A 26,483-nucleotide genomic window follows, 5' to 3' on the forward strand; every position below is an offset into this window, starting at 1 on the left:
AGGTGCTGGCGGGAGGAATTGACCAATGAAGGCGCGTGGAGGGCGGGGCCGCCGCTGGTGATTCGCGGAGGCGGAGCGGAGCTGGAGAGGGGCGCGCCGCCTCCTGCCGAGCCGCTCCGCGCAGCGCGGGATGGGGGAACAGCAGGCGGCGTCTGAGCTCCCCCTTTTGCTTCCCCGGTTTAAATACATCATTTCATGGTCGTTCTCGTTTTTTGGAGATTTTTTGCTCGTCCCCCGCGGGAGTGCGCAGAGGCCGCGGAGAGAGGTCGGCGGCCGCCCTTCTAGAGACTACAAATTCCAGGAGGCTTTGCGGCAAAACGGACTACAATTCCCGGCGTTCCCTCGCGGGCCGGGAAAATGAACTACATTTGGGCGTAAATAAACTACATCTCCCAGCGTGCCTCGCGCGCAGGGTGCGCCCGGCCTCCTCCCCCTTTGCCCTGCGGCGCGCCGACAAACGTTCCGCGCACACGCAGCGCGGCCGGTGGAGGCGCTTCCCCTCGGGAGAAGGCGGCGGCCGCGGGGGTCGGGGAGGCGGGCGGGGCGGGGGGTGGGGGGGGTCGGGAAGAGAGGAAATCCTCGGGGAGGTTCCTCTCCGAACATCGGCAGCCTGGCAGGGCCCGAGAGCTGCCCGCGGTGGGGAGGGGATAGCGGGGCGGACCCGGAGGACATGGAGGGCGAGGAGGCCCCGTCATGGCGGGGTCCCGGCGGGGCCGTGCGGGAGCTCTGCCGCTCCTTCGGCCACTACAACCGGCACCTGGCGCGGCTGCAGCACAACCTGCGAGAGACCAAGAGGTTCTTCCGCGACGTCAAGTTCCCCCAGGGACATCCCTTCGCCTCGGCGCCTGCCGGTGACGGCCCCCGCTCCGCCTGGGATGGGGATGGGGGTCCCGGGGACGGCGGTGAGAGAGGGCCGGGGGCGGGCGGGGTGCGAGGGTGAGGGGTCTGGGGGGGTAAAGGGGGAACCTCTGCGGGTCAGGGGTCTCTGGGGGGCTTGTCAGGGTTCCGGTGAGGAGTGAAGTGTCCGGCTTGGGGGAGCTGTCATGGGGGTTACCGGGCTGGGCGTGCCTGGAGGATGGGAGAGGCTTTGTGGCTGTCATTTAAGATGGGTATAAGGACAATATTCTTCTCCCAGAGGGTGCTGGGCACTGCCCAGGCTCCCCAGGGAATGGGCACAACTCCAGGAGCGTTTGGACAGCGCTCCAGGGATGCTCAGGGTGGGATTTTGGGGGGTCTGTGCAGGGCCAGGAGCTGCACCCACCATCCCTGCGGGTCCCTTCCATAGATTTACGATGGGGACCCTCTGGCCCTGACCCCCACCTGCAGCTCCAGCCTTGCAGGGAGGGGAGGGGGTTCAGAAGAGGCAGCACAACCAGGGGCTGGCATTCCCTGTTTGTCCCGGAATTCCCTGGGAATTGTGGCCTCACTGGGGGCTCTCTGCTCAGGGAATGAGGGGCTGGCATTCCCTGTTTGTCCCGGAATTCCCTGGGAATTGTGGCCTCACTGGGACCTCTCTGCTCAGGCAATGAGGGGCTGGCATCCCCTGTTTGTCCCGGAGTTCCTGGGAATTGTGGCCTCACTGGGGGCTCTCTGCTCAGGGAATGAGGGGCTGGCATTCCCTGTTTGTCCCGGAATTCCCTGGGAATTGTGGCCTCACTGGGGGCTCTCTGCTCAGCTGCTGCTGTTGACAAACAGAGCTGAGGGTGGCACCTCTGCTGCCACGGGCAGGACTTGGTGTTTCCATGAGACTGTCTCGTGAGAGGGGCTCAGTGTGAGGTGAAAGGTCCATAAAGGTCTTCTTCATTCATCCCCAAAAGGCTCCTGAGTCATCTCTCATGGCCCCTTGTCTGGGATCCTTGTCTGGGATTCTTGTCCAGGATTCTTGTCCAGGATTTTTGGACCTTCTCATCTTTGCAGTCCAAATCCTGGTTTCACGTTCACGTGTTGAGTTTTTCTGTCTGTGTCTAAAAAAATAATTGGTTTTGGGCTGATTTAGGGTTTGTTTTCCCTTTGTGCGACTGTGGAGTTGTGGTTGGAAAGGTTTTGGGAGCACCTCAGGATTTTGGGGAGTGGCTGCTGCCCCTCTCACCAGGCTGGGTGGGGAAGGAGATTTTGGGAAGGGGCAGAGCCAGGTGAGCCTGTGATGTTTGGAATTTGGGATCGTTGTGCCTGGAGAAGAGAAGGATTTGGGGTGATCTGATGAGAAAAATTGAATATTTCCAATATTTCCAAGGGATGGAGTGCCAGCAAACAGGGAATGGCACTGCCAGAGGGGATTTTGGGAATAAATCCTTCCCTGGGAGGATGGGGAGGGGCTGGGATGGAATTCCCAGAGGAGCTGTGGCTGCTCCATCCCTAGGAGTGTCCCAGGCCAGGTTGGATAAAATGGAAAAAAGCAGAAAAACTGGATCAAATGCTTGGAGCTTCCATAGATCCCATAAATGCGAGCTGAGGTTGTTCTGCCGAGCTCTGGGTGGATTTGGAGAAGAGTCCTGGTGAGAGGCGCCCTTGTTCCGTGGTGGACAGGCCTCCTTTGATCCCGGGAATTCATGGGATGTGTGGATGTGTGGATGTGTGCCCCGGGGCTGCCCCGAGCTCCGGTCACATGGCCCGGGCCCGGAAGGGGCTGGGATGGGGCAGGGATGGAACCAGGGTGGAGCTGGGATGGAGCAGGGATAGGAATGGGGCCACCATGGGGCTGGGATGGAACCGGGGTGGGGCAGGGATAGGGATGGATCAGGGATGAAGCTGGGGTGGAATTGGGATGGGGCAGGGATGGAGCTGGGGTGGAACCAGGGTGGAGCTGGCATGGAGCAGGGATAGGAATGGGGCCACCATGGGGCTGGGATTGAACCAGGGTGGGGCAGGGATAGGGATGGAGCAGGGATGGAACCGGGATGGGGCTGGGATGGAGCAGGGATAGGAATGGGGCCGCCATGGGGCTGGGATTGAACCAGGGTGGGGCAGGGATAGGGATGGATCAGGGATGAAGCTGGGGTGGAATTGGGATGGGGCAGGGATGGAGCTGGGGTGGAACCAGGGTGGAGCTGCGATAGAGCAGGGATAGGAATGGGGCCGCCATGGGACTGGGATTGAACCAGGGTGGGGCAGGGATAGGGATGGATCAGGGATGAAGCTGGGGTGGAATTGGGATGGGGCAGGGATGGAGCTGGGGTGGAACCAGAGTGGAGCTGCGATAGAGCAGGGATAGGGATGGGGCCGGATGGAGCCAGGATGGGGCTGGGATTAAACCAGGGTGGGGCAGGGATGGAATTGGGATAGAGCAGGGACGGAGCTGGGATGGGGCCAGGATTGAATCGGGATGGGATTGGGATGGGGCTGGGGTGGAATTCAGATGGAACCAGGGTGGGGCCAGGATGGAGCAGGGATGGAATTGGGATAGGGATGGGGCTGGGATGGAATTGGGATGGGGCTGGAATGGGGCCAGGGTGGAGCTGGGATTGAATTGGGTTGGGTCACGATGGAGCCAGGATAGGGGTAGGGCAGGGGTGGAACCAGGGTGGAGCAGGGATGGAGCCAAGATGGAATTGGGATGGAGCTGAGATGAAACTGGGATAGAGCCTGGATAGAGCAGAGATGGAGCCAAGATGGAATTGGGATGGAACTGGGATGGAGCTGAGATGAAATTGGGACAGAGCCTGGATAGGGCAGGGATGGAGCTGGGATGGAACTGGGATGGAGCTCCAGCCCCTGGCACTGCCCAGGAATGTGGCTGCATCCCTCAAAAGTGGGAAGTTCTGATGCCACTTTTTGTTGAGTCCCTTCCACCCTGGATCTGTGTCTGTGCTGATCACAGGGAAGGTGTTTTAACCTCAGATCCTGGAGAAAAGATGCATGTGGCAGGATGTTAGAAGTTCTGATCCGGCTTTTTGTTGGGTCCCTCCCACCTTGGATCTGTGTCTGTGCTGATCATGGGGTGTGGAATCATGGGAAAGGTGTTTTAACCCTGGATCCTGGAGGAAAAAATGGATTTGGGAAGACCTTGGGAAGGGTGTTTCAACCAGAAATCCTGGAGGATTTGGCAGGACTTTGGAGCAGTTTCCCAGTAGCCAAAGGAGCTCCAAGAAGGCTGGAAAGGGAAATTTTCACCTGGAAAAGGGAATGAGGAAAGGTTTAGATGGGATATAGGAAGTAATTCCTCTCTGTGAGGGTGAGGAGGGGCTGGGATGGAATTCCCAGAGAATCCGTGGCTGTTCCATCCCTGGGAGTGTCCAAAGCCAGCCTGGAGCATCCTGGGGTACTGAAGGTGTCCCTGAATGGCAGAGAAACAGGAGGAGCCTTAAGGTCCAACCCAAACCATCCCAGCATTCTCCATCCATATAAATAATCCTTCAATAATTTAATTTAAGCTGCTGTATCCCAGTGATTTTTGGAGATATTTTTGCTGAATTTAAGAATCCATCAATTCCAAGGAGATATTTTGGGAGATATTTTTGCTGGATTTAAGGATCCATTCCTTCCTGGAGGGAGGAGAGGGAGCTGTGCTGCCTCTGAAGCCTCAGCAGAGAAAGGGCTCTGCCTCTGCAGCCCTCCCTGAATTGCTTTTTTCATGCTCCAGAGCCTGAATCCCAGGACAAGATCCAAGCAATGTCCCCAGATCAAAGCCATCCTACAGACGAAGGCTCAAATGTGCAATTTGTGGGATTTTCCCCAGATCTTTATCTTTTGTGTGCTCCTGGTCAGCTTCCAGCCCTCTGGTCACTTGATGTGGCTCTTGAAAGGCTTGTTTGGAAAACAATCCCAAAAATCACATTTAAGCAGAGATTTCTCCCTTCAACCATTCCCAAACTCGGGAATTGGGGCTCAGAATTGGGGTTTTGTGGGGCAGGGGTGCAGTGCTGAGCCCCAAATAGGCTTTTTTCCTTAGTTTTGGGGTGGAAAAACTCCTCCAAAATCCTGAAAGATTTGAGGGGAAGGCAAACCTTGGGCAGGATTTTAAAGGAGCTTTAAACCAATCTAAAACTACACAGAGTGCTCCAAATTTGGCTGATTTTAATTAAACTGGAGTGATTAAGCTGTCAGAGTGAGGAGAGGGATGTGTTGTAGGATTCTTTAACGGGGTTTGGAGTGTGAGGAGGATCCTGTGGAGGGGAAGATCTTGTTTTCCTCACAATTCAGGCTACCAGAACATGACTCATGAAAAAAAAAAAAAAGAATTTTAACAGCAAATTTTAAACAGAATTTTTAACCCTGTAAAATCCATTCCAGTATCAGAACAATCCCAGTGCTTTGTACCTCTCAAATGGGGCATTTTTTTAGGGCCTGGTGGTTCCATTTCCCATTTAATTTCATTCCTGGGATTTTTGTGTTCCTGATGAGGGATTTGTTTGTGTTTTTGGGGCTGTCAGAGTCATTCTGTGCTGTGCACGAGGGTAATGCTGAATTTAGCTCTTGCCAAAGCTGCATTTAGGATTAAAAAAAAACCAAAAAAACAGAAAACACGAGCTAAACTCAGCCCTGAGCTTGAATTAGCACAGCCAGGTGATGGTTGTGGGGTGTGAGGGCCATTTGTGGGGTGTGAGGGAGGTTTGTGGGGTGTGAGGGAGGTTTGTAGGGTCTGAGGGCCGTTTGTGGACTCTGAGGGCCATTTGTGGGGTGTGAGGGAGGTTTGTGGGGTCTGAGAGCCATTTGTGGACTCTGAGGGAGGTTTGTGGGGTTTGAGGGTTGTTTATGAGGTCTGAGGGAGGTTTGTGGGGTTTGAGCAATGTTTGTAGGGTCTGAGGGCCATTTGTGGGCTCTGAAGGCGATTTGTGGGCTCTGAGGGAGGTTTGTGGGGTGTGAGGGCCATTTGTGGGGTCTGAGTGATGTTTGCAGGGTGTGAGGGCCATTTGTGGGGTCTGAGGGCACTTTGTGGGGTCTGTGGGAGGTTTGTGGGCTCTGAGGGCCATTTGTGGGCTCTGAATGATGTTTGTGGGGCCTGAGTGACGTTTGTAGGATTTGAGTGACATTTGTAGGGTGTGAGGGCCGTTTGTGGGCTCTGAGGGCAGTCTCTGGGGTCTCTGGGAGGTTTGTGGGATGTGAGCTACATTTGTGGGCTCTGAGGGAGGGTTGTGGGTCTGAGGGAGCCTTGTGGGCTCTGGGGGAACCTTGTGGGGTTTGAGGCTGTTCCGGAACCTTCTGGCTGGCAGCAAAGTGCCTTCCCTGAGGCTCATCCCTTCCCAGGCTGCTGGGATTCTGTGCTCCTGTAACGATCCTGAATTAATTCTTGTCCTGCAGTTGGCACAGCAGGAACTCCCCTATCAGCAGCTCGGGGTGTTCCCCCAGCTGTGGGGCTGCACTGCCCCATTTTTAGGGCCAAACTCCTGATCCCTGTCCCATTTCAGGCCCCATTTTTAGGGCCAAACCCCAATCCCTGTTTCAGGCCCCATTTTTAGGGCTGTACCCCTGATCCCAGTCCTGTTTCAGGCCCTGTTTTTAGGGCCAAACCCCTGATCCCTGTCCTGTTTCAGGCCCCATTTTTAGGGCTGCACCCCTGATCCCTGTCCCTGTTTCAGGCCCCATTTTTAGGGCTGTACCCCTGATCCCTGTCCCATTTCAGGCCCCATTTTTAGGGCCAAACCTCTGATCCCTGTCCCCGTTTCAGGCCCCATTTTTAGGTCCAGGCCCTGATCTCTGTTTCAGGCCCCATTTTTAGGGCTAAAGCCCTGACCTCTGTCCCATTTCAGGCCCCATTTTTAGGGCCAAACCCTGATCCCTGTCCTGTTGCAGACCCAAGCTCCTGATCCCAGTCCCATTTCAGGCCCCATTTTTAGGGCCAAACCCCTGATCCCTGTCCTGTTTCAGGCCCCATTTTTAGGGCTGTACCCCTGATCCCTGTCCTGTTTCAGGCTCCATTTTTAGGGCCAAACCCCTGATCCCTGTCCCATTTCAGGCCCCATTTTTAGGGCTGCACTCCTGACCCCTGTCCCGTTGCAGGCCCCAGCCCCGTGTCGTTCCCCCAACACGAGGAGGAGCAGCTGCAGCGCTCGGTGAGCTGGAGGCCCTGCCTGCTGATCCTGGGCCAGAACTGCCGCGCCAAGGGCCGCCTGCTCAACACCCTGCTGGGCCAGGAGCTGCTGCCCACCCCCGGGACTGGCACCCAGGAGCTGCTGCCCACCCCTGGTACTGCCACCAAGGAGCTGCTGCCCGGGGCTGCCACCCAGGAATTGCTGCCTGGGGCTGGCACTGCCACCAAGGAGCTGCTGCCGGCTGCTGAGGCTGGCACCAAGGAGCTGCTGCCCGGTGCTGACACTGCAGAGCTGCTTTCCATCCCTGGGCCTGGCACTGTCACCGAAGAGCTGCTTTCCACCCCTGGGACTGTCACCAAGGAGCTGCTGCCCACCCCCAGTGCTGGCATGGGCACTGAGGAGCTGCTGCCCACCCCTGGGACTGGCACCGAGGAGCTGCTGCCCATTGCTGAGGCTGCCACTGAGGAACTGCTGCGCATGGCTGGCACCGAGGAGCTGCTGCCCACCCCTGGGACTGGCACAGGCACTGAGGAGCTGCTGCCCAGGGCTGGCACTGAGGAGCTGCTGCCCACCCCTATGGCTGGCACCGAGGAGCTGCTGCCCACCCCTGGGGCTGGCACAGGCACTGAGGAGCTGCTGCCCACCCCTGGGGCTGGCACGGGCACTGAGCAGCGCTGCCGGCGCCGCCGGGTGCGCTTCACACATGGGGCGCGGCCGCGGCTGAGCCTGGCACTGCCCGGGCAGTTTGAGCTGGTGCAGGCGCTGGTGGCACACAGCGGGCACTGGGACACCATCCCCGAGCAGGACCTGCAGGTGCCAGGGGACGCCGAGGATCCCGCACAGAGGGTGGCAGAGCTGGAGGTGGTGCTGCCCTGCGCGCTGCTCAAGGTCAGGGTGGCACCGTGCCCGGCACTGCCGCCGTGCCTGGGGAGCCTGGGGTGGCACTGCCACTGTCCCTGGGGAGCCTGAGGTGGCACTGCCATTGTCCCTGGGGAGCTTGGGGTGGCACTGCCACTGTCCCTGGGGAGCCTGGGGTGGCACTGCCATTTTCCCTGGGGAGCCTGGGGTGGTACTGCCATTTTCCCTGGGGAGCTTGGGATGGCACTGCCACTGTCCCTGGCATGTGGGGAGCTTGGGGTGGCACTGCCACTGTCCCTGGGGAGCTTGGGGTGGCACTGCCACTGTCCCTGGCATCTAGGACGTGACATTTACAGCCCTGATAAATTAATTCCCAAATTGTCCCTGCCCTGGTCTGTAGGGAGTTCGGGGTGGCACTGCCACTATCGCTGGTCTGTGGGTAGCTTGTGGTGGCACTGCCACTGTCCCTGCCCTGGTCCATGGGGAGTTTGGGGTGGCATTGCCACAGCCCTATTCAATAAATTCCCCTACTGGCTCTTTCCTGGGACACTTGTCCTAAGTGTTGTCCTAAAATTCCAAGGCATTTGGTCCAAAAAGAGGAATTTGGAGTTAGGGATCAGCCTTGTCCTAAACTGGGCTAAAACTCCAAGGATTTGGTCCAAAATGAGGAATTTGGAGTTAGGGATCAGCCTTGCTGAGACTCCAGATCTGCTTTGAAGAGTTCCAGGTTTTTTGCTGTGTGAACGACTCCCAGAACATTTTTCCATGGAAAAAACCTCTCCACACCTCCTCTTTTTTTCTTTTTCCCAGGAAGTGGACATCGTGGTGGCTCCATGCCGAGGCTTCCAGTCAGCTGAGTCCACCCTGGCCGAGTTTGTGAACCAGGTGCTGCCCGTTGTCACCTTTGCCATCAGCGAGCCCCAGCTGTCCCCATCGGACCAGGCGGAACTTCGGGAAATCAAACAAAAATTCTCCCTCCCCATCTTCTTCCTGCGAATCCCCGAGGCCGGCAGCGAGCTGAGCTCTCCCAAAAACCCCCCCAAGGACAACAAATCCCCTCTGCACCTGCAGCTGCTGGATCTGGAATACCTGAGCCCCTCCAGCCCCTGCGGCTGCGGCGTTCCCGGCTCCTCCATGCTGGTGGAGCAGCTGGAGAAGCTGAGGCTGCTGAGCTCCTTCTCCAGGCAGGTGCTGCAGCAGCACCTGGTGGAGGCAGCCACGAGGCTGAGCGAGGTCCACGGGCGCTGCCTCAACATCTTCATCAACCAGGCCTTCGACATGCAGAGGGACCTGCAGATCACCCCCAAGAGGTTGGAGTACACGCGCAGGAAGGAGAACGAGCTCTACGAGTCGCTGATGGGCATCGCCAACCGCAAGCAGGAGGAGATGAAGGAGATGATCGTGGACACCCTGGGCAATATGAAGGAGGAGCTGCTGGAGGATGCTGCCAGCATGGAGTTCAGAGGTGGGAGCCAGCTGGAGGGTTTGGGGGTGGTTGGTGGGGAGGGAGGTGGGAAGAAAGGCAAAATTGGCACAGGAGTTTGGTGGGGTTGCAACCTGCAATTCCTGCATGGTCACAGAGCCCTAAATAAGGATGAGAATCAGGGGTCAGGCAGATCCTGACCATGATAATTCCATGGATTCAGTGAGACTCCAACCTGCAATTCCTGCATGGTCACAGAGCCCTAAACACCAATCAAAAGCTGGGATCAAGCAGATCATGACCACAGTAATGGATGGATTCAGTGTGGTCACAGAGCCCTAAATAAGGATGAGAATCAGGGGTCAGGCAGATCCTGACCACGATAATTCCATGGATTCAGTGAGACTCCAACCTGCAATTCCTGGATGATCCCAGAACCCTAAACACAAATCAAAATCCAGGGATCAGGCAGATCCTGACCACAATAATTGATGGATTCAGTGGGATTCCAACCTGTAATTCCTTGATGGTCATGGAACCCCAAACATGAGTCCAAATCTGGGATGAGGCAGATCCTGACCACAGTAATTCCATGAATTCAGTGAGACTCCAACCTCCAATTGCCTGGTGGTCCCAGAATGCTGAACATGAATCAAAATCTGGAATCAGGCAGATCCTGACCATGAAAATTCCATGAATTCACCAAGACTCCACCCTGTAATTCTCAGATGATCCCAGAACCCCAAACATGGATGAAAATCAAGGATCAGGCAGATCCTGACCACAATAATTAATGGATTCAGTGGGATTCCAACCTGTAATTCCTGGATGGTCACAGAACCCCAAACATGAGTGCAAATCTGGGATGAGGCAGATCCTGACCACAATAATTCCATTAATTCAGTGAGACTCCAACCTGCAATTCCTGGATGGTCACAGAACCCTAAACACAAATCAAAATCTGGGATCAGGCAGATCCTGACCATGATAATTCCATGAATTCAGTGGGATTCCAACCTGCAATTCCTGGATGATCCCAGAACCCGAAACACAAATCAAAATCTGGGATCAAGCAGATCCTGACCCACAATAATTCCAGGAATTCAGTGAGACTCCAACCTGCAATTCCCGGATGGTCCCAGAACCTCAAACATGGATGAAAATCAGGGATCAGGCAATATCCATTTTTTGGTAGGATCTGTTGAATGAAGTGATAGTGATCTTGGATAAAATAATTGTGGATGAAATAGTCAAAATCTTGCATAAAGTCATTAATAATCTTGAAAAAAATAATTATTATAATCTTGGATAAAATAATGATAATAATCTTGGATAAAATAATGATAATAATATTGAATAAAATAATGATAGTAATCTTGGAAAAAATAATTATGATAATAATGGATAAAATAGTCATAATTGTAAATAAAAGAATGGTGATAATATTAGATGAAATAATGACGATAATATTGGATAAAATAATGATAATATTGGATAAAATAATAGTTATCTTGGATAAAATGATAACAATCTTGGAGAAAATTATCATAGTAATTTTGGAGAAAATTATCATAGTAATCTTGGAGAAAATTATCATAGTAATCTTGGAGAAAATGATAATAAATCTTACAATAATAATCAATAATCTTGAATAAAATTATCATAATCTTGTCTAAAACAATAATAATGCAATTCTGGCATCATTGGGAAGAACATTATATTAAAACACCCTTAGGATCAGCGCGTGCTCCTCAGAGCACCCCTCAGGACTGCTCTCCCAACAATCCCAGGTGATTTTCCCTCCCTTTCCCTGCAGACATCATCATTCCCGAGAGCGGCGAGCCCGTCAGCTCCAAGGACATCAAGCGCTGCATCCAGCAGATCCAGGAGCTGATCATCTCCAGGCTGAACCAGGCTGTGGCCAACAAACTGATCAGCTCCGTGGATTACCTGAGGGAGAGCTTCGTGGGCACCCTGGAGCGCTGCCTCAAGAGCCTGGAGGAGTCCTGGGAGGGCTCCGTGCACCCGCCCCGGGGGCTGGAGAAACCCCGCGAGGGAGCCGTGCACATCACCAGCAACTATCTCAAACAGGTCTGGGATGGCTGGGGATTGGGGTGCTGCAACTGCCATGGGCCTGAATTTGGGTGAAATAGTCAGATTATGGCCATAAACCACACATGAGATAATCAATTAGCTCCCAAATCTGTCTAAAATAATCAAATTATTGCCATAAAACCACCTAAAAACTCTGGAGAAACCCCATGAGGGAGCCGTGCACATCACCAGCAACTGTCTCAAACAGGTCTGGGATGGCTGGGGTTTGGGGTGCTGCAACTGCCATGGGCCTCAATTTGGGTGAAATGGTCAAATTATGGCTATGAGATGATTCATAGTAAATCAATTATCTCATAAATCTGTATAAATAATTAAATTATGGCCATAAAACCACCTTAAAACTCTGGAGAAACCCCGCGAGGGAGCCGTGCACATCACCAGCAACTATCTCAAACAGGTCTGGGATGGCTGGGGATTGGGGTGCTGCAACTGCCATGGGCCTCAATTTGGGTGAAATAGTCAGATTATGGCTATGAGATGATTCATAGTAAATCAATTATCTCATAAATCTGTATAAATAATTAAATTATGGCCATAAAACCACCTAAAAACTCTGGAGAAACCCCGCGAGGGAGCTGTGCACATCACCAGCAACTGTCTCAGACAGGTGGGGATTGGGGTGCTGCAACTGCCATGGGCCTCAATTTGGGTGAAATAGTCAGATTATGGCTATGAGATGATTCATAGTAAATCAATTATCTCATAAATCTATATAAATAATTAAATTATGGCCATAAAAACACCCTGGAGAGACCCCGGGATGGATCCATGCACATCACCAGCAACTGTCTCAAACAGGTCTGGAAGGGGATGGAATGGGGCTGGGATTTGGGGTGCTGCAACTGCCATGGGCCTCAATTTGGGTGAAATAGTCAGATTGTGGCCATAAAACACACATGAGATAATCAATTAGCTCCCAAATCTGTATAAAATAATCAAATTATTGCCATAAAACCACCTAAAAACTCTAGAGAGACCCCGGGATGGATCCATGCACATCACCAGCAACTGTCTCAAACAGGTCTGGGATGGCTGGGGTCTGGGGTGCTGCAACTGCCATGGGCCTCAATTTGGGTGAAATGGTCAAATTATGGCTATGAGATGATTCATAGTAAATCAATTATCTCATAAATCTATATAAATAATTAAATTATGGCCGTAAAAACACCTTAAAACCCTGGAGAAACCCCGGGATGGATCCATGCACATCACCAGCAACTATCTCAAACAGGGGGGGATTGGGATTCTGGAACTGCCATGGGCCTGAATTTGGGTGAAATAGTTAAATTAGAACATTAAAACACATGTGAGATAACACAGTAAATTAATTAGCTCCTAAATCTGTACAAATAATCGAATTATGGCCATGAAACACACTTGAGATAACACAGGAAATCAATTAGCTCCCAAATTTGTATAAATAATCAAATTACGGCCTAAAAACATCCATGGGATAACACAATAAATCAGTTATCTCATAAACCTGTATAAAATAATCAAATTATCTCCTAAGTCTGGATAAAATAATAACTTTATGGCCATAAAATCCCCATGAGATAACAGAATAAATCAATATCCACATATAAATCAATCATCTCATAAGCTTTTATAAAATAATCAAATATGGTCTGGAACCACCCATGAAATGATATAGTAAATCAATTATCTCATAAACCTGTATAAAATAATCAAATTACAGCCTAAAAACACTCATGGAACAATACAATAAATCAATGTGAAATAACACAATAAATCAATTATCTCATAAACCTGTATAAAATAATCAAATTACAGACTAAAACACCCATGAAACAACACAATAAATCAATTAACCAAGTGATTTGTGGACTAACCAAATTTTTATCATTTTTACAGGCTCTGGCAAAGCTCCTGGCTGGCAGAATTCCCATTTTTCCCTCTATTTTTTTTTATTTTTCCAGATCCTGAATGCAGCCTATCACGTGGAGGTCACGTTCCACTCGGGTTCAACGGTGACCAGGATGCTGTGGGAACAGATCAAACAGGTGTGGACGCTTGGAAAAGGGAATTTTGGAGCAAAAAATCCTCTCAGCTGCTCCCAAAATTCACTCTGGGAATTATTCCTGGGGATTTCCATGCCTGGAAGTGCCCAAGGATGGAGATTGGAGCATCCTGGGGTGGTGGAATGGGATAAAATTTAAAATCTTTTCCAGTCCAAGCCATTCTGGGAATTCCAGGATTTTCATTCCACAATATTGATGGGAAAATCAGGGAGAGCTGTTCCCAAATTGGTGACATTTCCAGGGAAGCAGCTTTTTGTGTGGAAATTCCAGGAGTTGGAATCAGCACTTCCTGTAATTAGTGGATAATTAAGTTGCTCTGCCTCACCCTTCATTAGAAACCACAGAATTCCAGAGTGGATCCTTGTCCCAGGAAAGGAGGAGGAGGAATCTGGAATTTGTTCTCACATTTGAGGAAAAGTTTTGTTCTTGCTCATCCACCCGAGGAGGGAACAAAGTTCCAGCTCAGGGGAGGAATTTCAGGAGGAAATTTAGGTTGGATTTAGGAAAAAGCTTTTTGCTAAAAGAGTGGTAAAGTTCTGGAATGGGAGGTGGTGGAGTCGGCATCCCTGGATGTGTTTAAAAAAATATTGGATGTGGCACTGGGTGCCTTGGATTGGGGCTGATTCCAGGGATTTGGGGCTGATTTTTGGGATTTGTGCCATGGATTGGAGTTGATTTTGGGGATTTGTTCCTTGGATTTGGGCTAATTGCAGGGATTGGTGCCTGGGATTGGGGATTTTTTCCAGGGATTGGTGCCCTGGAATTGGGGCTGATTGCAGGGATTGGTGCCTTGGATTTGGGAGTAATTTTTGGGATTTCTGCCTTCGACAGCAGGCTGATTTTTGGGATTTGTGCCTTGGATTGGGGCTGATTTTGGGGATTTGTCACCTTGGATTGGGGCTGACTTTTTGGGATTGGTGCCTTGGATTTGGGGTTTATTCCAGGGATTGGTGCCTTGGATTGGGGCTGATTGCGGGGATTTGTGCCATGGATTGGGGGCTGATTTTTGGGATTGGTGCCTTGGATTTGGGGTTTACTCCAGGGATTGGTGCCTTGGATTGGGGCTGATTCCAGGAGTTTGTGCCTTGGACTGGGGTTTGCAGAGATTGGGGGCTTGGATTGGGGGCTGATTGCAGAGATTTGTGCCTCGGATTTGGGGTTTATTCCAGGGATCGGTGCCTTGGATTGGGGCTGATTGCAGAGATTCGTGCCTCGGATTTGGGGTTTATTCCAGGGGTTTGTGCCATGGATCGGGGGCTGACTTTTGGGATTTAGTTGTGGTGTTGGGGCTGGGTTGAACTCCATGATCCCAAAGCTCTCTTCCAGCCTGGTGACTCTGGGATGATGATTCCGTGATTTTCCCAGATAATCCAGCGGATCACGTGGGTCAGCCCCCCGGCCATCACCAGCGACTGGAAGAGGAAGGTGGCCCAGGACGCCATCGAGAGCCTCAGCGCCTCCAAGCTGGCCAAGAGCATCTGCAGCCAGTTCCGCACGCGCCTCAACAGCTCCCACGAGGCCTTCGCCGCCTCCCTGCGCCAGGTCTGGGGAAGGGAGATCCAAAATGGGGAGGGAAATGTGGGGTTTAACTGCAAAAACCACCTGGGAGATTGGGAATGGGGAGGGAAATGTGGGGTTTAAACTGCAAAAACAGCAAAAAATTGACTGGGAGATTGGGAATGGGGAGGGAAATGTGGGGTTTAACTGCAAAAACTGACTGGGAGATCGGGAATGGGGAGGGAAATGTGGGGTTTAACTGCAAAAATACCAAAAAACTGACTGGGAGATTGGGAATGGGGAGGGAAATGTGGGGTTTAAACTGCAAAAACAGCAAAAAATTGACTGGGAGATTGGGAATGGGGAGGGAAATGTGGGGTTTTAAGTGCAAAAAGTGCCCAGCAGTTCTTTCTTTCTCTATCTATCTATCTATCTATCTATCTATCTATCTATCTATCTATCTCTAAATATATATAAAAATCAATATATCTAAATTTATATATAAAAATAAAACTATATAATATACAATAGTATGATATATATATTTTTAACATATAAATAATGTATCTATAATATATATTTTGATATAAATATATATATAAATCTATATATATCTATATATCTCAATCTGTTTATCTATCTAAATCTATCTGTGTATAAGTCTATATGTATCTCTAAATCTGTATGTAAATCTAAGTATATATATATCTAAATCTATATATCTACCTAAATCTGTCTTTATATCTAAATCTATGTATATTTAAATCAATAGATCTAAATCTGTATGTTTATCTAAATCTATATGTATCTCTAAATCTCAATATCTACCTAAATCTAAATATCTACCTAAATCTCAATATCTACCTAAATCTATCTATAAATCTATGTATATCTAAATCTATAAAAATCTATCTATCTATCTATCTATCTATCTATCTATCTATCTATCTATCTCTATCTATCTCTATCTATCTATCTCTATCTATCTATCTCTATCTATCTATCTATCTATCTCTATCTATCTATCTCTATCTCTATCTATCTCTATCTATCTCTATCTATCTATCTCTATCTATCTATCTCTATCTATCTATCTATCTATCTCTATCTATCTCTATCTATCTCTATCTATCTCTATCTATCTATCTATCTCTATCTATCTCTATCTATCTATCTCTATCTATCTATCTCTATCTATCTATCTATCTATCTATCTCTATCTATCTCTATCTATCTCTATCTATCTCTATCTATCTATCTATCTCTATCTATCTCTATCTATCTCTATCTATCTATCTCTATCTATCTATCTCTATCTATCTATCTCTATCTATCTATCTATCTATCTATCTCTATCTCTATCTATCTATCTCTATCTATCTCTATCTATCTCTATCTATCTCTATCTATCTCTATCTATCTATCTATCTATCTACCTACCTACCTACCTACCTACCTATCCCTGTAAATGATGTTTCTGAGCTGTGCTGGCCGTTGCAAGCCCGGCTGTCCCGCATGGGCAGCGCAGTGAGGCCGTGCTGTCCCCGCAGCTGGAGGACGGCCACTCGGGCCGGCTGGAGCGCACCGAGGACCTGTGGCTGAGGGTGAGGAAGGAGCACGCGCCCCGGCTGGCCCGGCTCTCCCTGGAGAGCAGATCCCTGCAGGACGTGCTGCTGCACGGTGAGAGCCTGCTGGGAATGGGACACTGAGGGGAATGGGGTCACTGCTGGGAGTGGGGACACTGAGGGGAATGGGGACACTGAGGGGAGTGGGGACACCGAGGGGAGTGGGGACACTGAGGGGAATGGGGACACTGAGGGGAGTGGGGACACTGAGGGGAGTGGGGACACTGATGGGAGTGGGGACACTGAGGGGAGTGGGGACACTGAGGGGAGTGGGGACACTGAGGGGAGTGGGGACACTGATGGGAATGGGGACACTGAGGGGAGTGGGGTCACTGAGGGGAGTGGGGACGCTGAGGGGAACGGGGACACTGAGGGGAATGGGGACACTGAGGGGAACGGGGACACTGATGGGAGTGGGGTCACTGCTGGGAATGGGGACACTGAGGGCAGTGGGGACACTGAGGGCAGTGGGGACACTGAGGGGAGTGGGAACACTGCTGGGAATGGGGACACTGAGGGGAGTGGGGACACTGAGGGGAGTGGGGTCACTGATGGGAATGGGGACACTGAGGGGAATGGTCACTGCTGGGGATAGGATCCTGCTGGGATTGGGTCACTGCTGGGAATAGGATCCTGCTGGGTGGGGGATTCTGTTGGAGTGAGATCCTGCTTGGAGTGGGGTCACTGCTGGGGATGGGGTCACTGCTGGGAGGGGATCCTGCTGGGAATGGTCCCTGCTGGGAAGGGTCACTGTTGGGAATGGGTTCCTGCTGGGAGGGGGATCCTACTGGGAAGGGTCCCTGCTGGGAGTGCGGTCCCTGCTGGGAGTGCGGTCCCTGCTGGGAATGGTCCCTGCTGGGAATGGGATCCTGTTCCCCTTTTCTCTGGGCAGCAGTGGAGGGGAGGGAGTTTGGATTTTCAGTCCATTTTCCAGAAAATCCAGTTTGGATTTTCACTCCATTTTCCAGCCAGCTTTCAACTGGCACCTCCCAACCACCTCACAGTTAGGAATGTGCAGGAGGGAAAAATGTGGATTGGGGGCTGACTTTTGGGATTGGTGCCTGATTTTTTGGATTTGTGCCTTGGATTGGGGCTGATTGCAGGGATTGGTGCCTTGGATTGGGGGCTGATTTTTGGGATTGGTGCCTTGGACTGAGGGCTGTTTTTTGGGACTGGGGACTGATTTTGGGGATTGTGCCTTGCAGGGAAGCCCAAGCTGGGCAGGGAGCTGGGCCGAGGCCAGTATGGGGTGGTGTACCTGTGTGACAGCTGGGGGGGACACTTCCCCTGCGCCCTCAAATCCGTCGTCCCTCCGGATGAGAAGCACTGGAACGACCTGGCACTGGAATTTCACTACATGAGGTCTGTATGCTGAGTGCTTCCCCCATTCCACAGGGATCTGATTGATTTCCCAGGATTATTCAAGCTGGAAAAGCCCCCAGCCTGTGGCTGATGTCCCCTTTGTCACCCAGCCCAGAGCTCGCAGTGCCACATCCAGGTTTGCTGCAGGAATCTGGGATTGGAGCTCCTGGAATGCTCCTTCCTGCCTTAATCGGATTCCCTGCTGCCTGTGCTGTCCAAATTCAGAGGAAATTCCAGTTTACAGACCATAATAACCAGCAACTCTCCTCCCCTGATTCCTGGTGATGAATCCTCTCTCTTTTCCCACTCCTTGTCCTGCCTGAATCCCCAAAAAAGCCAAGGATGGCTCTGCAGTGCAGAGAGCAGCTGCTTTGCAGTAAACAGCTGCAGGCACAGCCAGCTGAGAGAAGAATGAGTTTTTTTGTGGCTCTAACCTTTAAAAAGGCTTTTTTCTTTTTTTTGAGTTTAATTGGCTCAGACAGCTGAGGATTGTGCTACTCTGAGCTGTGCTGGGAATTTTTGCTAAATCTGCAGCTCTGGGGCTTCTTCCCTTGGCCTGGGCTGGAGAACAGGGACAAAAATGACCCAAATTTTCTCTGCTGAATCTGCTCCAGGTCCCTGCAGGGATTCCCTTGGCCTGGGCTGGAGATAAGGACAAAAATGACCCAAATTTTCTGTGCTGAACTTTCTGCAGAGATTGTGGGGCTTCTTCTCTTGGCCTGGGCTGGAGAACGGGGCCAAAAATGACCCAAAATTTCTGTACTGAACCTTCTGTCAGTCCCTGCAGGGACTTGGGGGGCCAAAAATGACCCAAATTTTGTGTGCTGAACCTTCTGCAGAGACTCTGGGGTTTCTCCCCTTGGCCTGGGCTGGAGGATGGGGTAAAAATAACCCAGATTTTTTGTGCTGCCCCCTCTGCAGGTCCCTGCAGTCCCACGAGAGGCTGGTGCACCTGCATGGCTCCGTTATTGATTATGGCTATGGAGGAGGCTCCAGCATTGCTGTGCTGCTGATCATGGAGAGGCTGCACAGGGACCTCTACACGGGGCTGAAGGTGCCAAATTCTCTTATTCAGTATTTATTTTATTTTTATTTTATCCCTGGAAGTGCTGGGACAGAGCTCAGAGCAACCTGGTTTAGTGGGAGGTGCCCACGGGATGAGTTTTGATCTTCCTTCCAACCCAAAGTTGATTCTCTAATTTTAAAAAATCATCATTAATCTTCAAAACAAAGCTGGAATTACTCAATTTTGGTAAAGAAGAGCAGGCCAAAGTAACTTTTAGGCATAAAATCTGAGTTTTTCCCCTCAGACTAAACTTGATTTAGTGTCAAGCGTCCCTGCCCATGGGATGAGTTTTGATCTCCCTTCCAACCCAAAACTGACTCTCTAATTAAAAATCCCCCATTAATCCATAAAACAAAGCTGGAATTACTCAATTTGAGTAAAGAAGAGCAGACCAAAGTAACTTTTGGGCATAAAATCTGAGTTTTTCCCCTCAGGCTAAACCTGTTTTAGTGGGAAGTGTCCCTGCCCATGGGATGAGTTTTAATCTCCCAACTCAAAACTGATTCTCTAATTAAAAATTCTTCATTAATCCATAAAACAAAGCTAGAATTACTCAATTTTGGTAAAGAAGAGCAGGCCAAAGCAACTTTTAGGACTAAAAATCTAAATTTTCCCTCTCAGATTAAACCTGGTTTAGTGGGAAATGTCTCTGCCCATGGGATGAGTTTTGATCTCCCAACTCAAAACTGATTCTCTAATTAAAAATTCCCCATTAATCCGTAAAACAAAGCTGGAATTACTCAATTTTAGTAAAGAAGAGCAGAGCAAAGCAACATTTAGGACTAAAATCCACATTTTCCCCTCAGGCTGGGCTGGAATTGGAGCCACGGTTGCAGATTGCGTTGGATGTGGTGGAAGGGATCCGGTACCTGCACAGCCAGGGCTTGGTGCACAGGGACATCAAACTCAAAAATGTCCTGGTAAGGAAAATCCCTGCCTCTGCCTCATCCCAGAGCTGATTTAGTGGGGAAAAAACAAGCTTTAAGTGAGGGAATAAATTTCTCCACATGGGTTATTTTAAGCTGTGCTGGTGTCAGCCACAGGGAGGTTTTGCTGCCTCCTTTCCTGGCTGGAATTTCGGGCAAAGGGAGCAGGAGCCCCTCACACAGGGCAGGGGTTTATGTACAAAATCATCTCAGCCCCTGGCTGGGTAATAATTGGCATTGACTCCATGATTCACAGAAGGGTGATCAATAATAATCTTTATTAAGAAACCCTATTAAGGGGGTTAAATATAATTATTTATTAAGAAACCCTAGAAAACTATTGCTTTTATAGACAGGCACTCATTACCTCATTGGTCCTCCAATCAGACACCATCACCACTGGTTAATTAAAAATCCACCCTCTGGTGAACAAATCTCCATAACAAATCCCACATATTCACAAGAACAGGTGCAGCAAGTGAAGATTAGAATTGTTTCTCATTCTTTTCTCTGATCTTCTGCAGACATTTTGGGGCTTCTTCCCTTGGTCTGGACTGGAGAACAGGGCCAAAAATGACCCAAATTTTCTCTGCTGAACCTTCTGTTAGTCCCTGCAGGGACTCGGGGGCCAAAAATGACCCAAATTTTGTGTGCTGAACTTTCTGCAGAGATTTTGGGGCTTCTTTCCTTTGCCCTGGGCTGGAGAACAGGGCCAAAAATGACCCAAATTTTGTGTGCTGAACCTTTTGCAGAGGTAGGACAATGCCTGGGACAGTTGTGGGTTGCTCTCTGTGACCAGAGAGCTCTTGCCACAGAACACATCTCGAGCTGTTTATTTTCCAGCATTTCCACCTCTTTATTTTCCAGCTGTTTATTTTCCAGCATTTTTCTATTATCATTACATGGTTATGACAATAACCAGAAAAAAATTTATTAATTTTTTTTTTTTTTGCAAAACCAGCACAATATCAAAACTCAATATTTTATAGGAGAAATGAAGTTCTCACCTGCCTAACTGTGGCTTTTTTTTTTTTTTTTTTTTTTCCCCCAGCTGGACAAAAAGAACAGGGCCAAAATCACAGATTTGGGGTTCTGCAAACCTGAGGCAATGATGTCTGGCAGCATCGTGGGCACCCCCATCCACATGGCTCCCGAGCTCTTCACAGGTAGGATCCCCCTGGATCCCCTGCTCTGCCTGGAATTCTGAAGGCAATTCCTTGGAATTCGTCTCTCAGTAGCTCCTGAGGTCATTCCAACCCCAGGAAATTCCCTGCTTTCCATGCATGCCCTGGAATTTTTAAGTGCCACTCTTGACAGGGGATAATGGGGTTGGTCGGCTCTGCTGAGGTAATTAACACCCTTGCAATTAGAAGGGTAAATTATCATTAGGAGGAAGCTAGAAATCCTTGGCTTTCATAGGGAAATACTCCAGGAAGGATTCCCTGGAAGGAATTCCCAAGCTGTTCCCACCTTGGAGTGAGTTTGGATTCTCTGGGAATTCTGGCAGCTGCTCTGAGGGTTTTTCCTGAGTTTTGGAACCACCTGGAAATTCAAATCCCAGTTATCCCAATCCTTTTGTTCTGCCAGAGCTGCTCCTGCTTGGATAAGGTTGGGATCCAAAGGAAACATCCCTATTTGTGTGGATTTAGGGGATATCTGGGATATTTCTGGGATCAGGGGCTGATATTTGGCTCTGACAGAGCTGAGCCTTACAGGTGTTGGTGTTTAAAACACACCTGAGCTCAGTTTGGGAATTCCTGGTACTTAAATTTATAAATCCTTGTTTTATAAATATATAAATCCTGGAAATTTATACTTAATCTGTATACTTAAATTTATAAATCCTGGAAATTGGAAAAGCTTAACCTTGATCCCAGCTCCTGCTGCCTTCCTGGATTTCACACAAGTTTTGCCTTCCTGCTGTGAAATTGAGGTTTAAATTTGGGGAGGGGGGAGCCTGGAATCACCCCTCAACCTGCCCAGCTCCCAGGGATCTCTCCCTGCTGGTTTTTTCCCAGGGAAATACGACAATTCCGTGGATGTTTATGCCTTTGGGATCCTGTTCTGGTACCTCTGCTCGGGCCACGTGAAGTTACCTGAGGCTTTTGAGAGGTGTGCAAGCAAAGATCACCTGTGGAACAACGTCAGGAGAGGTACCTGGGCTTGGCTCAACCCTGGAACACCTGGGCTGGTGGGAAAATCCACTTTGGTTCTGCTGGTGGGGAGGTGAAAGGTAAAAAAATCCCAGAATTCCTGAAGTTGGAAAAGATTTCTGGGATGGAGTCCAAGCAGTTCCTCCCTGGGAGGGGCTGGGATGGAATTCCCAGAGGAGCTGGGGCTGTTCCATCCCTGGGAGCATCCCAGGGTGGGTTGGACAGTGGATTAAATGGGTAAATTGGATAAAATGGGTAAAATGGCTCCAGCCTGGGATAGTGGGAGGGATTGGATGATCCTTTCCAACCCAAACCATTCCATAATTCTCTAAAAAAATCCCAATTTTCAGGACTCCTGACTCATTCCCAGCTCATTCCCAGCATGGCAGGACTTTCCTTGGAAATTCCTGCTGATCCTGGTGATCCCCTTCACCTGCTTTCCCTGGATGTGGGCAGGGTTTTCCCTGAAAATTCCTGACATTCCTGGTGATCCCCTGTGCCACCCAACCCCTCCAACTGCTTTCCCTGGAAATTCCTGACATTCCTGACGATCCCCTGTGCCACCCTACCCCTCCACATACTTTCCTTGGAAATTCCTGGTGATCCCCTGTGCCACCCAGCCCTTTCACCTGCTTTCCCTGGATGTGGGCAGGGTTTTCCCTGGAAATTCCTGGCATTCCTGGTGATCCCTTGTGCCACCCAATACCTCCACCTGCTTTCCTTAGATGTAAACACCAGGCAGGGTTTTCCCTGGAAATTCCTGGTGATCCCTCTATGGATTCCTGGTGATCCCTTGTGCCACCCAACCCCTCCACCTGCTTCCCCTGGATATGGGCAGGGCATTCCCTGGAAATTCTGGGTGATCTCTCTGTGATACCCAAACCCTCCACCAGCTTTCCCTGGAAATTCCTGGCATTCCTGGTGATCCCCTGTGCCACCCAGCCCCTCCACCAGCTTTCCCTAGAAATTCCTGGAAATTCCTGGTGATTCCCTGTGCCACCCAACCCCTCCGCCTGCTTTCCCTGGATGCGGTCAGGGTTTTCCCTGGACATTGCTGGCATTCCTGGTGATCCCTTGTGCCACCCAAACTCTCCACCTGCTTTCCCTGGATGCGGTCAGGGTTTTCCCTGGACATTGCTGGCATTCCTGGTGACCCCGCTGTGTTTCCAGGGGTTCGCCCGGAGCGGCTCCCGGTGTTTGACGAGGAATGCTGGCAGCTGATGGAAGCCTGCTGGGACGGGGACTCCTCCCAGCGGCCCCTGCTGGGAATCGTGCAGCCCATGCTCCAGGGAATCATGGACAGGCTCTGCCGGGCTCCCTCCGAGCATCCCAACAAAGGCCTGGATGACTCCACCTGAGCGGGCGCTGCGGCAGGATTTCGGGAATTGAGGCGGGATTTCGGGAATTGAGGCGGGATTTGGGCAATTCCAGCCCCGCCCCTGCCGCGGAGCTGCGGGCACAGGGAGGAGCTCCAGGGGTGACGGCTCCATCCCAATCCTGTTATCCCTGTGGAATTGTGTGGGACAGGGGGGTGACAGCTCCATCCCAGTCCTGTTATCCCTCTGGAATTGTGTGGGACAGGGGGGTGACAGCTCCATCCCAATCCCACCCTGTTATCCCTCTGGAATTGTGTGGGACAGGGGGGTGACAGCTCCATCCCAGTCCTGTTATCCCTATGGAATTGTTTGAGACAGGGAGGGGCTCAGGAGGGTGACAGCTCCATCCCAATCCCACCCAATGGAATTCTGTGGGACAGGGAGTGACAGCTCCATCCCAATCCCACCCTGGTATCCCTGTGGAATTGTGTGGGACAGGGGGGTGACAGCTCCATCCCAATCCCACCCTGGTATCCCTATGGAATTGTTTGGGACAGAGGGGTGACAGCTCCATCCCAATCCTGTTATCCCTATGGAATTGTTTGGGACAGGGAGGGGCTCAGGGGGGTGACAGCTCCATCCCAGCCCTGTTATCCCTATGGAATTGTGTGGGACAGGGAGGGGCTCAGGGGGGTGACAGCTCCATCCCAATCCCACCCTGGTATCCCTATGGAATTGTTTGGGACAGGGGGGTGACAGCTCCATCCCAATCCTGTTATCCCCATGGAACTGAGAGATGGAAAACCCAAACCCTTCGTGCTCACGTTGTGGCTTTGCCAATCCCACCCCAAGCCTTGGGAGGGATCCATGGGATGGGAAAATCCCTTCCCAAAACCCCAGGAGAACCATCCTGCTCCTCCCTCTGCCTTTGGCAGCAATTCCAGAGGAGAAGAAGGAAAAGGCACCAAACTTTAGGATAAGGAAGTGTTGGGAAGCTCCAAGGAGCTGGAAATGTTTACATGGACAGGAGCAAAGCTTCCATATTTTTTTTTTCTATGGGGACTTGGAAAACCCCACCTGGATAAGCTATTGATCCCTAATCCCACCTTTTCCTCCTCTTTTTCCCCTCTCCTTTGCTTCCTTCAATTTCTTGGAATGGCTGGAGAAACCATCCCTTGCTTCCACGCTGCATTCCTCAGAGGTTCCGCTTTGTAGCAGCACAAAAAGTCCTTAAAATTCTTGATTTTTCCGTGGGGGAAAGTGCCAAAATTCCTTTAAAATCAGGATTTGGGGCTTGGAATTCATGGGATTGCCGTGGCAGTTTTAAATTGGGCTGAGTGTGCACAGGAATATTTAAAAAAAATTAGGATTTTCCAGCTTTTTTTTTCCAAGTTGGATGGGAAGAAAGATCCTTCCTTCTTCCCCTCACTTTCACTCCAGGGCTGGAATTCAGTTGGAAAGAATTTAAAAAAAAAAAAAATGGGGATAGAGAAGAAGGGGGATCCTGGGCAAGGTTGTCTTTCCCAAATTCCTGGAAATCCCAGTTTGCTTCCTGCATTTTTGGGGTGGAATTGGGCTGATCTGGAGCAGGAAATGCCCCTTGGTGGCTCCGTGAGGAGCTGAGGAGTTGGGAATTCTCCAGCTGGAGTTCCCAGGGAAGGTGGAATTCCTTGGCTGAAATTCCAGCTGCCTGTGGCCGAGGATGGGTTTAGTGGGAATCTTTTCCTTTCTTTGTGCAATAAAATGGATTCAGGAGCTTTTTATGGAGGAAAGAAAAAAAATGTCTTTAATTGTTTCTTCTCTGCACCCGTGGGGGATGTGCCAGAATTCCCAGTGGGATGGGGGCAGATCCAACCTCTCCTGCCATTCCAGAGTGGGAATTTTATGGATCCAATCCCTGCTGTGCCATTCCAGAGTGGATTTGTGTAGATCCAGTGTCTGTATTTGAATTCCAGAGAGTTTCCAACTTCTCCTGGCATTCCAGAGTGGGTTTTTTATGGATTTAACCTCTCCTGGCATTCCTAGAGTGGTTTTTATGGATCCAATCCCTGGTTTGGCATTCCCAGAGTGGATTTGGATGGATTCAACTTCTCCTGCCATTCCCAGAGGGGTTTTTTATGGATCCAGCCCCTGCTCGGCCATTCCAAAGTGGTTTTGTTATGGATCCAACCTCTCCTGTCCTTTCCAGAGTGGATCCAATCCCTGTTTTGGCATTCCCAGAGTGGATTTTCCTCTGGAAAAGTGGGAATGGCCTCAGGAAAAACCTTTGGAAAAGTGGGAATGGCCCTCAGGCAAAAGCTCTATAAAAGTGGGAATGGCTCTGGGGAGATCCTCTGGAAAAGCGGGAATGACCCTCGGGGAAAACCTCTGGGAAAGTGGAGATGGCCTGGGGGAAACCTGTGGAAAAGTGGGAATGGCCCTTAGGGAAATCTTCTGGAAAAGTGGGAATGGCCTCGGAAAAAAGCTCTGGAAACTGGGGAATGACCCTTAGGGAAAACCCCTGGAAAAGCAGGAATGGCTCTGAGGAAAAAGCCCTGGAAAAGCGGGAATGGCCTCAGGATGGCGCCAGAGGAGCGGGGATGATGAAGGGGGATGAAGCCCGAGCTCTGTGCCTGCGATTCCCGAGCTTTTCCTGTGGCTCTGCCCCCACAATTCTCTACAGGGGTTTTTGGGAATTTCCCGGTGGAATTTTTTTCTGCCTCCCTGGAGTTGGTGTTGGGAGATTCCACAGCTTTTTATCCCTCAAATCAGGGTTTATTTCATTTCATTTCATTTCTTTATTATTTATTTTTTCCTCTGGTTTTTATATTTTATATTATTTTATTTTTTCTATTTTTATTATTTTATTTTTATTTTATTTTTCTTTATTTTTAATATTTTGTTTTATATTTTTATTATTCGATGTTTTATATTTTATTTTGTAATTTTTATTATTTTTAATTTTTATTTTATTTCCTTCTCTTTCCTTTTATTTTATTTTTTCTTTCCTTTTTTCCAAAAGCAGCCTGTCCTTTCCAGTAGAAATCCAGGCAATACCGGCAAAGGCCCAGCTTCCCCCTGCTATTTCAGTTAATTATTAGAATAAAAATTATTTTAATTAATTTAATTATGGGTGCTACTTTATTACCGCTC

At 50.0% G+C, this 26,483-nt stretch overlaps 1 protein-coding gene across 6 annotated transcripts; it reads left to right on the forward strand.

The window, feature by feature from the left end:
• Window positions 1-552: 552 nt before the first annotated feature.
• DSTYK (dual serine/threonine and tyrosine protein kinase) lies at window positions 553-26,457 on the forward strand. 6 transcript variants are annotated; one of them, XR_011682908.1, is made up of 15 exons: window positions 553-902; window positions 6,937-7,856; window positions 8,637-9,291; window positions 11,066-11,340; window positions 13,305-13,388; window positions 14,772-14,948; window positions 16,454-16,583; window positions 17,734-17,890; window positions 18,812-18,944; window positions 19,763-19,876; window positions 20,934-21,048; window positions 21,901-22,035; window positions 23,206-23,679; window positions 23,734-23,782; window positions 23,967-26,457. XR_011682908.1 is itself a non-coding variant. In XM_071450471.1 (13 exons), exons 1-13 carry the CDS (start codon window positions 671-673, stop codon window positions 23,391-23,393), a joined length of 3,315 nt encoding a protein of 1,104 aa, XP_071306572.1. In that variant the 5' UTR covers window positions 553-670; the 3' UTR covers window positions 23,394-26,457. The 6 variants fall into 6 exon arrangements, 1 of the variants encoding a protein (XP_071306572.1); XR_011682905.1 differs by having other exon boundaries at window positions 23,206-23,912; window positions 24,033-26,457; XR_011682906.1 differs by having other exon boundaries at window positions 23,206-23,782.
• The last annotated feature ends 26 nt before the right edge of the window (window positions 26,458-26,483 follow it).

The sequence above is a fragment of the Agelaius tricolor genome, unplaced genomic scaffold (genome assembly GCF_023055355.1).
Source record: "Agelaius tricolor isolate 1412-34295 unplaced genomic scaffold, bAgeTri1.0.p SCAF_30, whole genome shotgun sequence".
Lineage (NCBI taxonomy): Eukaryota > Metazoa > Chordata > Aves > Passeriformes > Icteridae > Agelaius > Agelaius tricolor.

Excerpts from the sequence above, each read along its gene's own strand:
- DSTYK (XM_071450471.1), top strand. The coding sequence starts at position 671 with ATGGAGGGCGAGGAGGCCCCGTCATGGCGGGGTCCCGGCGGGGCCGTG. Across the intron at positions 11,341-13,304 it reads CCAGCAACTATCTCAAACAG|ATCCTGAATGCAGCCTATCA; the intron begins GTCTGGGATGGC and ends TTATTTTTCCAG. Across the intron at positions 13,389-14,771 it reads TGTGGGAACAGATCAAACAG|ATAATCCAGCGGATCACGTG; the intron begins GTGTGGACGCTT and ends TGATTTTCCCAG.